The 17,942-nt window shown below is 41.3% G+C and overlaps 1 protein-coding gene across 1 annotated transcript in view; it reads right to left on the bottom strand.

Annotated features, from left to right (window-relative positions):
- The window catches only part of RORA (RAR related orphan receptor A), a 737,001-nt gene that overhangs the window by 188,730 nt on the left and 530,329 nt on the right, over positions 1 to 17,942 (bottom strand). Inside the window, exon 2 of the mRNA XM_032297775.1 lies at positions 3,965 to 3,994. Within this exon, the coding sequence (XP_032153666.1) occupies positions 3,965 to 3,994 (30 nt within the window). The remainder of the gene's footprint in view (positions 1 to 3,964; positions 3,995 to 17,942) is intronic.

Raw genomic sequence — 17,942 nt, 5'->3', positions numbered from 1 at the left:
GTTAAATAAAAATATTTCAGAAGGTTCAGAAGCATGTCTTGTTTGGATTTTTATTGGGGAAAATTAACAACTCAAGTTGGGAGTAAACTGACATGTTTTCCTGACTGCTTCCACTGAGTAACCTGCGCTTTCCAGAAGCGTGTATCTGTCCCTCAGTGTGGTGGAAAGCAGGCAGGGTAGGCTAGGACAGAAGGAACAAGCACTGTGAACAAGGATGAGAACAGAAGGAAGCAGAAATGGTCTGATGCCTCCGGAAATGGTTCGGGGCCCTACCATATATCTTTTCGGTCTGTGTTGTGGTGGCTGTCTGATATATGTCCTCTAAGGTTCGGACTACATGATGTCAAACTTCCCAGTAGCTGGAAAGAGCTCGAATGATTTGTTGCATCTTTTCACCTCCATAGTTATCCTCTTGTAACACTGTAGTGAATGCAGAACTGTCCAAGAAGAATTAGATTAAGAATTCAGGAGTGAATGACTAGTTGCCCTTGGCAAATCATAAAAACCAAGACAGCAGCTGATTCCAAGAAAATGATACTTCTCTGCATGGTGACTATTTCAGCAGGAAAGAGACCAGAACAAACTTGTGAAACACCAAAGCAAAGCAATCTTGAAGGGGTCCAACCAAATACATGAGCTACGTAATCACCATGAAAATTAAATTGAAATTCCACACCACAGTGTAAAATTGACCGAAGAGTAAAAACTCTCTTTTATGTTTGCACACCAACAACCAACAGCCAGCCACATTTCCTATCAACAATTGAAGAAGACCACAAACATAAGAATTCCTTGAACAATGTGGGTATGGGAACCACTAGATGTCCCAAAGCTTTGTCTTCTCCCACCGGCTAACTAAAGAAAAAACAAACACTTAAGGTACCCTTCTCAGGAACTCAGGGGAAACTGAGTTCTCCAGCTCTCCAAAGACTATGTTCATGGACTCCTCTGAAGCTAACAATCAAATTTCCTTTCAGGGGAATTTCTGGTTCAAGTCACCCAAAACATTTTTTTTTTTTTTTAAAGAAACAGTACCTGAGCTTTCCAGATAACAAGGTGGACTAAAATATTATCTGGTGTCAGAACTATTCAGATTCATTTTGCAGTACGTGCACCCCTGTCTGACGTACCTGTGAGCTGACACGCTGGTCTGATAATATATTCTGCAGTTGTACATATTAATTTGTATGTTGAACAATCTCTCCATGAGGGCAGTTAAGAAACCAAGATTGAAATTGCTAATGTCGGGTGACTTCAGCTGTCGTTGATTATGTAGTCAAGTCTTGACTAAGGTTTCCAGAACCCTGGCTAAAAATGGAAGTTTTGAGACAGTACAAAAATGAATTCATACACTTCACTGAGAGTGAAACTTCTTGAAGAACAGATGTCAAGATGATTTAAGAGAAGCCGGAATTTAACATCTTAAAAAAAACGTATAGGCAAGTTAGGACAGTTCAGATTTCAAGAAAAATTGGACAAATGCTAAAGAAGAAGTCATTTGCGTGACTGTTATTAGAGAAAAAACCGATTGATTGTCTTTCTCCTCACAAGCTGTGGGCCCCGTGGAGATGCTAAGATCAGAAGCATGATGGGCTGTCTGCTGAGCTAGGTGACACAAACGATCTCCATGTCCAAGTGGCATGGAGGACTTCCACTAACATGTAACTTGGACAATTCAATTTCTCCTTGGCATGTGTAAAGCTGTGTGTCAACTGTGTGTTCAGGTGCTATTCTTTCCAGTCTGTCATTGGGCCATTTTTATTCAGAGCCCTCTCCCCCAAATCATGAAAGTAAACATCAACCAAAACGATATGATTTCTGATGCAAAACTTTCTGTCAATTATATAAAAGGAGCTTTAAGTCTTTCTACATTTACTTTAAGCTTAATGCCTGCTGATTTTCACAGTTAGAAAGGCACTCAAAGTCCACCCTCTGTGGCTATATCTTGATTTTGCATTAATGCCAGAATAGCTGATGAAATTCTTTAAGGATTTGTGGGGAGACCCACCTGGTTCAAGTGTCTGTTATTAGAACACCAATTTTTCCTCTCTAGCCACCACTCTCATGCTGTCACCTAAGTCCTTCCATGAATTTAAACTCAACCACAGGTTATTATTTCTGCAATAGGCCAAGAAAATTATTTTTAGGGATGACGGTTCCTCGAATGTCTCTCTCTCTATGGACTGTCTGTATACTCGCTAACATCTCAGTCTCTGTCATGTTATCTTATTAGTTGAGATGTACTCTTCATGTCCAGTGGAGCTGAGCTAGCGGTTTTGTCCACTTATCTCAGAGCCAAGTCATAATGCAAATAGTCAGTAGCTTTCTGTACATTGCCAGGTGGCCAGGAGTCCATACCCCAAACCACCATAAACAGTAGGCACAATCATCAGCCCCTGTTGGGGAGAGGCCCAGGACTGAGCTAGCAGAAAGACTGAATTACTTACCACCTCTAGAGTGGGTCCCTCCGGGCCAGGGACGAGCTCATGGGCAAGGCTGTGCAAGGAAGCGCTCTGTACCATGCCTGCCCTGCGGATATACAGAGGACTTCAGTCTCCTGCACTGTCAATCTCTCAGTCATCATGAGCTCAATTATGCACCGACAACAGCAAGAACAAGAACAACAACAACGACAAAACAACCCCAAAAAAAGCTAAGGGTCACAGACTACCCTGATGGAGGGACAGCCAACTGGAACTGTGCATTGAGAGATGGAGGTGCCATCCTGATCACGTATCTAGTACAGGCCTGACCTTTTCATTGCTCCTCAAGCAAACATTCCATTGAAGCCCATGAGAGAGCCACGTGGAGAGACTGCAGGACAGGGTCCTCAGAGTCAGGCAGCTTCTCATCCAATTTGATGTTTTTTGGTTTTGCTTTTTTTTTTTTTTTTTTTTTTTCATTTTTGTTTTCTACAAATACAGATAGACAGACAGACAAACCCAAGAGCAGATTTCAAGAATCAACTGAGGCACAAGATAAACTACTTTGATGTTACACAGATGTTTTCCCCCAAACGTTTCACATGAGGTAAACAAATTTAAAGTGTAATTAGGAAAAATTAGGGGATACATCCTTGTTGTCCCTGGATTGTGCCATAAATATCTCCACTGCTTGCCTTAGAAGGATGCCCAAAGATATCTCATAGGTAGCACGTCTCTGTGGTCTAAAATAGTCATCAAATTCTAATGACACCATTAATTCAAAGCCTAAATAATATGCTGGTCAAGTACAGTGAAAGTTGACTGCCTGCATCAATGATGTCTTGTTTCATCCTGAGGTTCAAGGGACAGTCAAACATCATTGCTCAGATTGCAAATCACAACACCTTACATTGACGTGAGTTTGTAACTTATGGTGTACTTCAAATGAAGGCAACTGATGAAAGCAGTTGAACCTGAGAAGTGGGATGAATACAGAGCATAAATCCAGCACACGTTTCCACATCAAACTACCGATGCCATTTATCAAGGCCCTCGCAGGCCATGCCCGTGGTCCAGCGACAGCGCCTCTATTCCCAGTCAGCATCTCTGCTCCACAGACATGAGTACCAAACGGCCTAATTTGTGAACTAGCGGTGAGGAAAAGGAGATCAAAGTTTAAAAGAAATCAAGGTGATGTTTCCTAGAAACATACCAGCTCTTCGAAGAAGGATCTACAATAAGGGTGATCAGTAAGTAATTGATCCTCCTGGCTAGATTTTATGATTTTTCTAAAGCTTCATGGCTTGAAACACTGGAATTCATCAGACTATGTCTCTAGCCTCTCTCTTCAACACACACTCAGTACAAACAGGTGGAGATGTGCCACTTCCGACCACTACAGATTGAAAAAAAAAATGACCTCTGTTGACCATGGATCACAGCTGAAACATTAGTTTATACTTGAAGGGTCACAGCAGCCAGACATATGCGAATTCCAACTCTTCAGAAAACTTTGGACAGAAAAAAAATGCATTACTTACATGTATGTGTCTTCTTCGTTACTGAGATACCTGGAAGAGAAGAAACCAAGACATAGGTTAGAAAGTGCCCTGTGTATGCTGCTTTGAATGTCCGTCATTCCCAGTGTGTTCAGCAAGGCATTTAGTTCAGATGGTGATGTGGAAGCACGACCAGTTTTAATCTCACACAGCAGTGTCACCAGACCGACCCCAAAGCCATGCAACCATGAATGACGAGGCAGTGACCAACACCTCCCGGTTTAAGACGTTCTGTGGTAAAAGTGGGGAGCACAGACAGTAACTAAACAGGATTAATCAGGGTGAGAGGAGACTCTTATTTTTTATTTTAAGTAGGAGAGATAATCATGTTTATAGGCAGAGTGGGAAAGATTTAAGGCACAAGAGAGCAATGCCAGCCTACTCAGTTGAGGGTAAGATGAGCAATTAATTTGCTGTGGCCATTGGTTCTGTGTTTACTCTTTAATGAAAACGATCCCCCTTCCTGTTCCTATGAAGCACAACTTTTAATGGTGAGGGGGAAATATATCCACCAAATGTACCTTTGTGTCTGTACTCATCAAGGTCAGAAAGGGAACCACTGCTACTTGTCTATAAATGGCCCCAAATGTTTCATACAGTTGAAACACAACTGAGTGAAACGTATGAACACAAATTATGAAAACATGCGCAACTCATGAGTCAGCACCCTTGATATTTCAGGATGATTTATAGGTAGCAGGTGAGAAATAGAACTAAGCAACATTTGGCAGAGAAGTCCTGATAAAGATAGCATGAATGTATGCTCTGATGCAAACAACACTATCTCCATTTCAGAATGACTACATTTTGAACCCTTTATGCTTCATTCTTATTGGGAGACATTCTTTAGACTAAGTAGGTTCAAAGTAATAAAACTGTTAAAAACATTTAGCCTGTGACTAAGAACTGTGGTAAACCTTGAATATTTTTTTCTTTCAAGTTATTAAGGGAACTATTTAACCCTCCTTAAAGGTTGCTGAAAAATTTGAAAAATTTGGCAGAACTATTACTTAGCTAGGGAACATGTCGTACAGGGAAGAGATCTGTTATGAAAATCCACGGCAGACATTTTTTTAAAAAGCTAGTTCCAAAGTTGTGAGCCAAGACCAAAATCACACACTTGCTCCCCAAAACACTTTCCAAATGATTTACTTAGGGAAGCAGAAATTACATAGCCCAACTCAGATTCTTCTCCAAGTTGAGAACTTTTATTGAGAAAAACTATTGTTGTTGTTTTTTTAAAATCATGTTTGAGTTGGCTTCACAAAGTGAATTTAGAACCTTCTACGAAAATCCTTGAAGACTGTCTCACATTAAAACTACAAAAGCGTTCTAGAACTTTTTGAAATAACCTTTATCGTGGGAAGGGAACTTCCCCCATCGGCAGCAGGGAGTAAAGTTTAAAATCTGAATACAATTTGCAGCTCTAGCTCATGACACCAGCACCAATAAACTGATACATTAGTGCACTTTCAGCATTATGAGAGCTGTATGTGTCTTTTCCTTAGGAAATAGTGCTTTCTGTAAAATCACTTTGAAGAGAAAGTGCTTAGGCTGTCTCTCCTGATTATTCAAAACCTCCACACAATTGGATTTAACACAGCCCAAAACAGGCCTATCTATATTCGCTGAGTGTGGAGCTATTTCCTCTTGACATCCAAAGACCTGATGAAAATACCACTGCTTTGACTTTTCTACTTAAATTTATTATACAGCGTGATGCAGTATTCTCACCAAATATTTTCATGACGATTACATTGATAATAGATTTTGAAAATCTTCCCAAGAAGGCTGCTTGATCTTGGAGGTCGCAGTAGCTGGCATGGAGCTAAAACTTTTCATTATCTGTCTCCAGGAGGAAGCAGGACTCTGGCAATAACACAATCTCTCAGTCGTTCAGTTTTGTTTAACTGTTAATTAATAATCAATATAAATAACTGGGAGCTACACTTATATTGGAGTTGCCAGATTTTGCAGGTAAAATACAGGCTACTTGGTAAAATTTGAATTTCTGATACTAATTTGTTGTTTATCTTACGTTTAAATTTAACTGCACATTCTGTATTTTATCTGGCAGCATTAACCTATACAGGAATAATGTAAATTATATTTATTATACCCAATGAAGATATACCAATCAATTAATACACACATTTTTATGGAGAAAAGCTTAGAAGACATACTCCTGGTACAAGAGCAATATATTTTTAAATTGCATTACAACTCCTTAATTATGGATATATGACTGCATAATATTTAATTTTTTTAACTTAGCCATTCTGAAGACAGAAGTCTATTTCCCTAGAGAAAGTGAACAAACAAAAAAACCATACAAACACACAAGAGGCAATTTTAATTAAAAAAATCAGGAAATGTACTGGAATTTTCTTTGTTCCTCTGAAACATAACTTCTCCACAGAAGCACTAGTACTTCATAGTAAACGATTCCATAGAAGTACCAGAAAAAGCAGAAAACATCTTTTTCATTTCACAGATGAGAAAACTGAGGCTCAGGAAAGCTTCATTAGCATAATAAAACATCTGTGGAAAGTTATATTAAACTGGAAGCATACTCATGGCAAATCTTTAAATACTCTAGTGTAGATGTACCCTCTAAAGAGTAGATACCCAAAAACGTTTTACTCCATGGAGCATACCACTCAGCAGTCAGCTCTGTAAGTCATTTAAACCTATGGGAGTGCCCTCAGCCGTATTTAAACCAGGAAGACTTAACCTGAGTTTGGGAGAAAGAAGTACTCGGATGCCGATGTAAACACATAGAAACCACAGTCCCTAATACTAGAAGAGCATACTGAATTGAATCTAGAATATTCTGGAATATTCTAAAAGAGAATATTCTGCCAGGAATCCAGCTGTCTTAACTATGCACACTTTCCTGCTTTAGGCCTTCATTCACAGTAGGCATGTGTGCCTGGGTTTGCTACCAGCAACCACTTTCTCACCCTTAAATGAGGGATGGGTCTCCCCTTTTCTTATTCTCATTTTCCTAGAGGTTACAAGATTCCTGTTTTTCTCACCAGGAAGAGAGTTTATACTCAGTGAGCTCACAGCAGTCATACACTGCCAATGTTTTTCCTCAAGTGTAAGGAGAAAGGCCTTCAGAAAAAAATTGCATCCAAACCTAATGCTACCACCGGCAGTACCTCTGAATCGAGATTTTTGGGAGAATTAGGCTTACTAAAGACAAACTACAAGTCTTAAGGAGGCAAACAATTCTAATTCTACTGAGGAATAGGAAAGAATAAAGGCAGTTCTACATTAACTTGATCTAGAGTCAAGCTGACCTGAGCTTGCATTTACAGCCCACTTTCCTGCTTCTGGGCTGAGAGACCTTGAGTGAGTTACTTAACTTCTCTAGTCTTGAATTTCTTGGTTTTTAAAATTGCATATAATCATGATGACACTTAAAAACTGTTGTGAAAATTAAAGGTAATACGGATGTATGAAGAGCTTTACAAACTGGGAAGTGTGACATAAATGACTTTGGTAAGGGGTGAGCAACTCACATAGTATTAGTTTAACCAAACTGAATTGCAATTGCTACTGAAAGCTATGCCATTGCTACTCATGATGTCCCTCAGTTTCATAATGACTCATGGCCTAGGACTCTGGTTTTCAGATCAAGCACTCTGACTAGAAAATATCCTCATATTTGATGGAAGAGAGCATGAGACAGAGAATCAGATAATCAGTTCCTTAAAGTAAGTATACTCTATTCTAAACCCCAAGCTCCATTTCCTTTACTCTCTAAAGTCAAAGGAAAGGAGCCTGGTGTGGTGGTGGGTACCTGTAATCCCAGCTACTCTGGTGACTGAGGCAGGAGGATAGCTTGAGCCCAGGAGTTCAAGTCCAGTCTGGGCAACACAGTGACACCCAGTCTTAAATTTAAAAAAACAAATAAACAAAAGGAAACTACGTACTCACTAGCCAGTGGCTGCACTGTCCAAGTGGGCTGCTGATCAGCACAGCCAAGGACCTTGGTCCCTACCACCAAAGGGCATCGAACCAAGTCCAGCTGTTGTACAGGTTTTGATTCACTTCCAAATGACTGGGAAGAACACCAAGATCCTTCCCCAGAGATTCACAAACAGATCACAGAGCAGGGTAATGCTCTCTACAGAGATAGGGACTTGATAGAGTTGTGGTGAACGATGGGGTAGAACCAAGTTTCTAAACCTAAAATACACATACACCCGAGCCCAAAGTGAACACAGTGGACGACCTGGGCAAATCATTTAGCTTCTCTGGGTCTTAGTTGTCTCATATGCAGTCTATTGTCCAAACTGGAGCGCAGTGGCACCATCATAGCTCATTGCAGCCCTGGCCTCCCAGGCTGATGCCATCCTTACACCTCAGCCTCCCTAGTAGCTGGAACTACAGGCATGTGGCACCATGCCCAGATAATTTTTACTTTTTATTTTTTTTTTTGTACAGATGGGGGCCTTGCTAGGCTGATCTTGAATTCCTGGCTTCAAGCAATCCTCCCGCCTCAGCCTCTCAAAGTGCTGGATTAAAGGCGTGAGCCACTGTGCCCAGCCAACATGATTTCTTAATTTCTCTTCCAGTTCATCAACCAATGGCTCCTTGCCCTGCTTCTAAGCTATCAAACCAGACCACGTCTTTCCAAGCAACAGGCTGTCAGAGCTATTTGTCACTGTAAAAAAATCCAATATAGCTCATAATCAAAGGTAACCCCCGAAACTTTTTCTTCTTCCCTTTAACAACCAAAGAAGAAAAAAGGCAGTACCCACAAAAGGTTATATAAGTAAAAGACGTACTTTTCTTGGGCAATCTTTAAAAATTATCTGGGCTAGAGAAAAATGGCACCTTTTGATAAAGTTGTAAGACTCCTGCTATTTTACCCATATACACATATGCGCGCACGCACACACACACACACACACACACACGCACACACACACAGTAGGCGTATTTCCAGGTAATGCTTGAGCACTATTTCTAACAACAATATGATAGAAGTTTTAAATTGCCAATTAAACCCCTAAATGATTAAGAGGATTAAAACCCCATAAATATTTTGTCCAAAGCAAAATAGGGCTTGACTCTCTTTAACTGACCACGCCTCAAAGTAAAGCAAAGGAAATGTCATGAAAATATCACAGATTTAGCACTGCCGTGGTTATCAGCAGGGAAGTTTCATTATAGCTATCCCAGAACAGAGCACTTCAGGAACGTAAGCTGCTATTTCCCATCAGTGCCAAATCTTGGACCAATTAACTTCCCGGATGGACTTCTAATTGTCTTTTGGTTTGTAAGCAACCGTCTGGGTATCCAGGTAATTTTACTTTTTTTCTTTCTTTTTTTTTTTCAGTACAAGGTGGCATTTTTCCTCTTCCCAAATATAGCAACTACCAAACTAGCATTTCCAGAGGCCTTGTATTCTGGATAAGGCTGCAGACTCGACAAAGATGCCACTCTGCCACTTGGCCACTATTCAGCCTGTGTGCCTCCTTTTTTTGTCCTCTTTTGCAATGAGATAACAACTGTTGAGATAGAGGTATTATAAACATGGAAAAATTCTGCGTTAATATTAAAAATCAAACAAAACACTCAAACCCACGCTGTGTAGTTTTTCTTTTATTTGAAAAATATGTCAGTCCTTTTACATTGCAAGTGAGTGTGGCCGGGAGGGAGAGATGTGTTGCGTAATAAACAGGCTTTCATTGGCCCAACTCATGTCTCTACACCAGCCTTGCACATTGACTCTTCCTTCATTTCCTAGAAAGGGAGGGCTCCAAATCTGAAGGCTTTAACAATATTGATTCTCCCTCCCTGCAAGATGTCTGAGTTAAAGAAGACACCTATTATTTAAGCTATGAGCTCTCAGGCAAATGGCTTAACTTCTCTGAGCCTTTCTTTTCATATTCCATAAAACGGGAATAAAATTCTGGGGGCTAGGTTTATGGTACAATTTAAGATAATTCACTTGGGGCACAGGACGTAGTACCTCTTTCCTACTAAAGTATGTTTCTAATTGCATGCACCTGGTGAATACACTTTGCATTAGATAAACAGAGAGACAGCCCTTGAATGGACACAGGCAATACCCATTGTGGCACTGCTATTAAACAGGGGGGTAATCCGGGAAGTTAGCATTTGAGAGCCCAGGAAAGGATTTTCCAAATAAAACCTAAATAACCCACTCCCTGCCACATTCTTAGCAAGCACACTACAGAGGCTGTGGTCTCCTGACTTCCTTTTGACTTCCTCATCGTAAGGAGCTAGCAGTTAAAACGGCGAATTTACATGCAGTACATGAACACTAGCTAAGAAACGAGGCTTAGAATTTAGGCTGCTTCTTTTGAATGGCTAATAATTGTTTACTAAAGAAAAAAAAAAAACGCTTTGTGCTGGCCCTGTGTCCCCCTGCTCCTCCATCCTGAGTTGTCCCGGGAGACTGCTGCATCCTACACATAGTCAAAAAGAAAATCTGTGCACGAGGCGGATCCGGAGCACAGCCCACATAGGGCCTCACCAAAAAAAATGATGTTACAAAACAATGTCCTTGTCTAGGACAAAAGAACTATTAATGATAATCAGTACATATTACTCAAAGTGCTCCAAGTAATCTTTGGACTTTGTTTCAAAAATTCTTAATGGACACTAATGCTTAGAGTTCACTCAAAAGAGAAATAAATTATGTGCCAGGGTTGCAGGGACCAAGGACAACATGTGGAAGGCATCAAAGCATGAGTGGTGTTAAGACAATCAAAAACATTTTGTAATTGCATAAAAAGCCTTTAAAAATCATTTAGATATACTAATTATGAACATTAATAATACTGTCATGGGAGGTTTCTTTTATGTTCGATTTGAGCCTGGGTAGAGCTGTTTCGGCAATAATATTTCAGCTCTTTTACCAACCAGGGTGCTTTTGACGCCATGAAAAAAAATTCCATTTTTGTTTGAAAAATGCTTATGGGAATGGATAAGAGGAACTTTTCCTGTTTTTTGAATTCGAAAAAAAAAAATCTGTGATTGCTCTCCATCTCTAGGTCATATTTCCTGACATTAGTGCCCAGAAATATCTTTTAATTTTGGCCAGGCAGACCAGAAGTATGCCCTCTTTCAAGTCCTGCCTTTATCTTTAACAAAACAGTTCCAAGGACAAAGCCTCATTCTGGGTTCCCCAGCAAAGGCAACATAAAGAGACCATCATTCTATCTGAGAAAGACATCTTCAGACAAAACTTATTTGGGAAACATTCCTCTTCTCAGAGATTACTATTCAATGCACTACGAAGAGTCCATACGCAAGGAGGGTAAATTCTCTTGTTATTTACTGGTCCCAATGTATGATTAGTACTCATGAAAAGTAAGAATCCTAAGGAGACTTATCTTTCCAAATTGATTTCCTTTTACTGAGTGTCTGTATGGAAAACAATGCTATCCATTAGATATTACCTGGTTGATTTAAATTTGATCTTGGAGCTCTGAGGGCAGAGGTGTGAACTGATATCAACACTTTCAGCTTAGCCTTCTAGAATTGAGCAGTTTTATCTTATAAGTGAATAATTCAGCTCAGGTAAACGTCAGTGGCTTTCACCATGCTTTTCTAGGAAATGCTATATGTGCCTCTGCAATCTGTTAAATCTGTTTATCTTTGCCACTCATATGGGCAGGTGCGGACGTGAACTATCTGTTGGTGACAGTCAAACACGTGGCTATAGCTGCAGCCCTCAAAGTTGAAGCTACCAGAACTGATCGGATAAGGATGACCCAAAGATGATGAAGTTGTTGGCCCTAAAGCAAGTCAGACACTGTGGGCAGTTTGTATACATCATGCCCTTGGATAGCCAACCTAAATCATACCTCATGGAGCATGGATCCTGGTTAGCATACCAAGTCAAGGCAAGTGAAGATGAAAGAAATATCACCTGGTCTGCAGCTCCCCCCAGACCAAAGTCTGTCACTGATGGCAGAAGCACAGAGAGACCAAGGGTATGACTATGTTATGACGAAGGAGGGAACAATCCCATGCATTCATTCATGCCTTGAATCACCTAGAGAAGAGAGGGAATCTGCCGAAGTGGAGACAATGGAAATTTCGTTCTAAATTTAGAGGAAATGAGATCCACTCTCAGATCAGATAAAAAGTAAAAGTCCTAGGACCCAATGGGGTATTAAACAAATATTTAAAAGTAGAGAGGTGGTGACCAGTTATTCCCTGATATATAGAGTACTATGGGTACATAAAGAATTTTTAAGAGTACCAATGTTATCAATACTTTGAACAAGACATATGAAAAACTGATTAAATTATAAAATATGAAATCATAGATCATTACTATTTGTAGCCTCTCCCCTCTGATTACGGAATTTTGTGCAGTTTGTCTGAATTGGTGATTGCTGGATAAAAACTCAAGGAAAGAAAGCAGCCATCAAGATACTTCTCTTGGGAGATCGAGGCCGGCAGATCACTCGAGGTCAGGAGTTTGAGACTAGACTGGCCAACATGATGAAAACCCATCTCCACCAAAAAACACCCAAAAAGTTGGCCGGACATAGCGGCACACACCTGTAGTCCCAGCTGCTCAGGAGGCTGAGGCACAAGAATCACTTCAACCTGGGAAGTACACGTTGCAGTGAGCAGAGATTGCGCCACTGCACTCCAGACTGTGCGACAGAATGAGACTCCGTCTCTAAAACAGAAACAACAACAAAATACTTATCTCGCATTCACACATTTTATGAAGAAAAATTTGGTATTGTTATTAGAGATATAAGCTATGTTCTCATATGGGATTTTTGAGTCAGGAAATCTGGATTCTATTCCTAGCTCTGCCACTTACCAGCTATATAATTTGGGGCAAAATGCTCTCTCTCTGAGCCTCAGTTTCCTTATCATTAAAAGGGGGGGGGGAGATTTCTTCTTTCACTTTAAAATTCCACCACTAGAAATGTTGTTTTAGGACTCAATCATGAATATACACAAGAGTTATCATAACACTGTTTATATCAGCAAAACATTCAAGGGAATACCCAAATGTCAGCAGTAGAAGATGACAAGTAAAGCATGATATGGGTCAGGTGCAGTGGCTCATGCCTGTAATTCCAGCACTTTGGGAGGCCGAGCTGGGTGGATCCTGAGGTCAGGAGGTCGAGACCATCCTGCCTAACATGGTGAAATCCTGTCTCTACTAAAAATACAGAAAAATTAGCCGGGCATGGTGGCACAGCTATGCGGGAGGCTGACGCGGGAGAATCACTTGAACCTGGGGGGCAGGGGTTGCAGTGAGCCAAGATCGCACCATTGTGCTCCAGTCTGGGCAACAGAGTGAGACTCTGTCTCAAAAAAAAAGCATGTTATGTCTACCTAACAAAATAGTCTACCATCATTAAAATCATGAAAAATAAATCACAAAGATGTTTCAGCTGCATTATGAGAAACAAAAAAATGCAAAGTCCCAAAGCAGAGTATACCATTTTGTCACAAAAGAAAAAAAAAAAACACATACAGAAAAAAGACAAACAATACATATGCCAAATTAGTAAGAGAAGGTATCTTTGGGTGGAGTAACTATGATTGATTTTTGTCTATGTTTTCTAAAATTTCTATAATATACCTGTACAAATAAAATTTGAATAATAGGAAAGAAAGGTTGATATTAAAATAACTCTTCCACAAGGTGACTTTGAGGATAAAATGAAACAAAGAATGGCAATGTTGACCTAATATTGGTTAATATTGCAAACACCTCTCTGTGACTATTAGGAGACCCAGTTTCCTATGGCAAGTACTGATTGCATTATCCTTTCTAGAGTACCCTATGTGAAGTCTAAAGTGAAAGCATGATCGCAGAGCTGGTTACTTTGAGGAGGGCCCTATGGTGATGGATACTCTGATAATACTTGCTAAAATGGCAATCATGACCCATATGCTGATAAAGGTCTGAAAAACAAGCCTTGCTTAGTGCATGTATTTTACACAGTGCTCTAGAATGCCGTGAGAGACCTAAAGGCTGATGTGAGACAACTTTTGACTCCTAGGAAAACCACCATCCTTTAGCTACCAGACGGGCGTTTGCTTATGCCAGCGACTATAGGGCACATGACTACAGTGTCAACACATACCAGCAACCAAAGGCCTGTGGAGACCACTGCAGGATAGGTGCTGCCTCAGAGACTGACCGCAGATCCCTCAAGGCAGCAGCAAGCCCTTTCATCAGGAACCCCTGATACATCTTCAGGACGTAGTGCCCTATAACGTAAAGAGGGGGATCTCTGGAATCAGACCCAGGCTGCAAGCCCAGCTTCACCTACCAACTAGTCATTTCACTTGAGGCAAGCTACTAGCCTGGAGCCTCCGTTTCAATTTCTGTAGGATGGAAGTAAGGATACTTTTTCATGAGGCTGTTGTGATTATCAAAAGGTATAGGCAGTGCAAAGCTGTAATAAGTGGTCAGCTGTCAGTGAATTCTATTACCTAAGCAACATATCTGATGGCAGTGCATCTTACAGGAATGCATTGGAATGTTCCATAGAGAAGGGACGGAAAAAAGGCCCACATGTCCTTGGGTTGTGCCACTAAGATGGCCTTGAGCTTCAGGACGAACTATGGGTTCGTTCTGAGATTGGCATAACCTGTCATATTTTGACTGATTTCAACTAGCACAGTTATTCTCTTCTAACTTATTCTTTTTCCGTTTTTCTTTTTTTTTTTAGTTTTAGTTTAAAAAAAGTTGTAATGAGTTGAATTGCATCCCCCAAAAAGACACATTCAAGTCCTAACTCCTGATACCTGCGAATATGACCTTATTTAGAAATCACATCTTTATAGACATAATTAAGATGAAGTAATACTGGTCTAGGGTGCAATCATCTGAATACTTAGGCTAAGTATTTAGATTTAGTCTAAATTTAACGGCTATTAACTACTTCTCTAAGAGGCAGGAGACGGAGATTTGCATTTGGGGACACAGACGACACATAGAGAAAAAGGCCACATGCGGATAGAGGAGGGACTGGAGTGACGTAGCTGTAAGCTCAGCAATGCCAAGGATTTCTAGCAACTACCAGAAGCCAGGAGAGAGGCTTCAAGAACTTCTTCCCCGGAACCTTCAGAGGAAGCAAGGCTCTGCTGCCACCTTGATTTGGGGACTTGTAGCAACCAGAACTGTGAAAGAACATATTTCTGCTGTTTCAACCCACCCAGGTTGTGGCCCTTTGAAACCACAGTCCCATGAAATTAATACAAAGGTCCAGGAAATGTTATGAGTACAAGGTGTCTGGCAATAATACTCTGAGATCTTCCAAAAACAGAGCACAGCTGTTTTCTTGTTTCCTCACCAAATCGATTAACCCACTCCTCCAGGGCAGTCAGGTTTCAGATGGAGCCGTCCAGTTAGAGAGTGTAATTCCCAGAGTCTCATGCAGCTGGGTATGGCCATAAGACTAGATTCTTACCAAGACATGTGAGCAGAAGGGGTGTGTATAACTTCCATGTCACTTAAAAGGAAGCTGCTCACTCTGGATATCCTTTCTCTCTCTTCCCACAGGCTGGAACTTGGATGAGGCCATGACCCAGCTCCAGCCATGTGGGCAAGGCCACCTTTGGAGACAGGAGAGAGCACCCAGACAGGATCTGTGAGCAGAGCTTTTTCTTGGCAGCCTCCACTGACTCCAATACTACAGGAGAGAGAAGCCAAATTCTACCTCATATAAGCCACTGTGTTCTTGAGTGTCTTTTCAACCTTTACCCTAACAAATACACAGGCTTAGGAAATAACTAGTTTATAGATTAAAATTCCCAAATATTAGATCTGGAATAGACTAAAGAAATTGCACCTCTCCCTGAGAAAGGACAGAAAACTGAAAAACTGGGACTCATGGGGATTAGGCAACTGGGTTCAAGTCAACCAACCACTTAGGGGCAGAGCAGAAAGTGGCACCCTACACAGAGGTGGCTCTGTGGGCTCTGTGGCCTGGACGTGTTGGAGTCTTCCTGTTACCACACAGGAGGCATCAACTGGATCCAGGAACAATTTCACTAGCCTCACTTAGAAGCTCCATGTAAGCCAGAGTGACTTTTTGAACTATAGATCCAACCACATTAGTCCCCTGCTCAAACTCCTTCCACAGTTAAGAGGGTCATACATGATGCAGCCTGCCTGGTTCTCCAGCCTAGTATCTCCCTCTCTCTCTGTCTCACCCATCTCACTCCTACACACTAGCCATCTTTTTTTTTCCTTGAGACAAAGTCTTGCTCTGTTCTCTGGGCTGGAGTGCCGCAGGACAATCTCGGCTCACTGCAACCTCCACCTCCCGGGTTCATGTGATTTTCCTGCCTCAGCCTCCCAAGCAGCTGGGACTACAGGCATGTACCACCATGCCCGGCTAACTTTTTGTATTTTTAGTAGAGATGGGGTTTTACCATGTTAGCTGGGATGGTCTCGATGTCCTGGCCTCATGATCTGCCTGTCTCGGCCTCCCAAAGTGCTGGGATTACAGGTGTGAGCCACCGCACTGGGCCCACACTAGCCATCTTAAATTTCCCCTGAAGCTCTAAGCTTACTCCAGATTCACGTCCTTTCTGTTTTTAGTTCCCTCTGCCTGTCTCCCTTTCCCTCCAGCTCTCCGCAGTTCTCTTTCACATCCATGCACCTCTCTGCTCAGCTCTCACCTCTCATCTCCTGCTAGAATGCTTCCTGGCCAGCTTATCCACGATCGCTCTCCCTGCCCCATTCTCCACTTTGCTTTACTTTGCATCTTCACGATATTTCCCTCCTCCTGACATTCTATTATACAGCTGTATGTCTTCCCAACAATTTCATTTCCTGAAGCAGGGACTTCCCATCCTTGGTTTACCACTGTATTTATGATGCCTAGAATGGTGACTGGCACATGGATAAAAAAACTAGTTGAATGAAGATCAGAAAAATATGTTAAATGAATGAAGTTGACTCCCCAAAGCCACACATCTAGTTTACCGATAGTGACTCCAAAGCTACTGGAAGTATGGAGAGAAGACATGAGGAGCATGGAGGGCGAGACAAGCGCTAACTGAGAAGGTCGGAGGACATCTAAAGAGAAGTTTGCACAGCCAAAGAGAAACTGGAAGGCTATGTACAAAGAGCGAGAGGGCAGAGACACACACTAACCCCAGGACCCAAAGCCAAGGTCAGGCAATCAATAGAAAAGTTAAAATGGCACTTGTAAAGACTTGTGATAAAATTGATTTGGTCATTACCAGAGCTGAACACAGGGCATGCATGCCTCATCTGTTAGAAAGATCCCCAACCCAGAAGCTGTAAAGGTTATAACCCAACTTGTAAAACTAATCTCATCTTGGCTCTGGGATAATAAAGAATCTACAGACAACTTTCCAGTTAACTGCATGATACATACAGCAGGAAGCCGGGCTTTTGTGGCTTTCCCTACATGGCTATTCAGGATAACTCTCCTGTTTCTGAGATTGAGAAAGCTATTTTGCAAACACTGATTTCAATATGCATAGTTCTTAGGCACAACAGCTTAGAGGTTAACTTGAGTTTAACAATTTCTCTCCTATTCAAAGTGATTTTATAATAAAAGTCAGCATGCCACTGCCATTGAACTAAGCTGGGATCAGGTGGAATAGCAGTTTGGCAAAACTCTCTTTGCCAGATTTTTTTAAAAAAATTTATTTTATTTTCTTTATTTATTTATTTGAGATGGAATCTTGCTTTGTCACCCAGGCTGGAGTGCAGGGGTGTGATCTTGGCTCACTGCAACCTTTGTGCCTCCCAGGTTCAAGCAATTCTCCTGCTTCAGCCTCCCAAGTAGCTGGGACTACAGGCACACACCACCACACCCAGCTAATTTTTTTGTATTTTTAGTAGAAGTGGGGTTTCACCATATTGGTCAGGCTGGTCTTGAACTCCTGACTTTGTGATCCACCTGCCTCGGCCTCTCAAAGTGCTGGGATTACAGGCAGGAGC

This window comes from Sapajus apella, unplaced genomic scaffold (genome assembly GCF_009761245.1).
Source record: "Sapajus apella isolate SASKATOON/1434 unplaced genomic scaffold, GSC_monkey_1.0 scaffold37, whole genome shotgun sequence".
NCBI classification, from domain to species: Eukaryota; Metazoa; Chordata; class Mammalia; order Primates; family Cebidae; genus Sapajus; species Sapajus apella.
The sequence above is the reverse complement of the archived record's forward strand: the minus strand, read 5'-3'. Positions and strand labels throughout refer to the sequence as shown.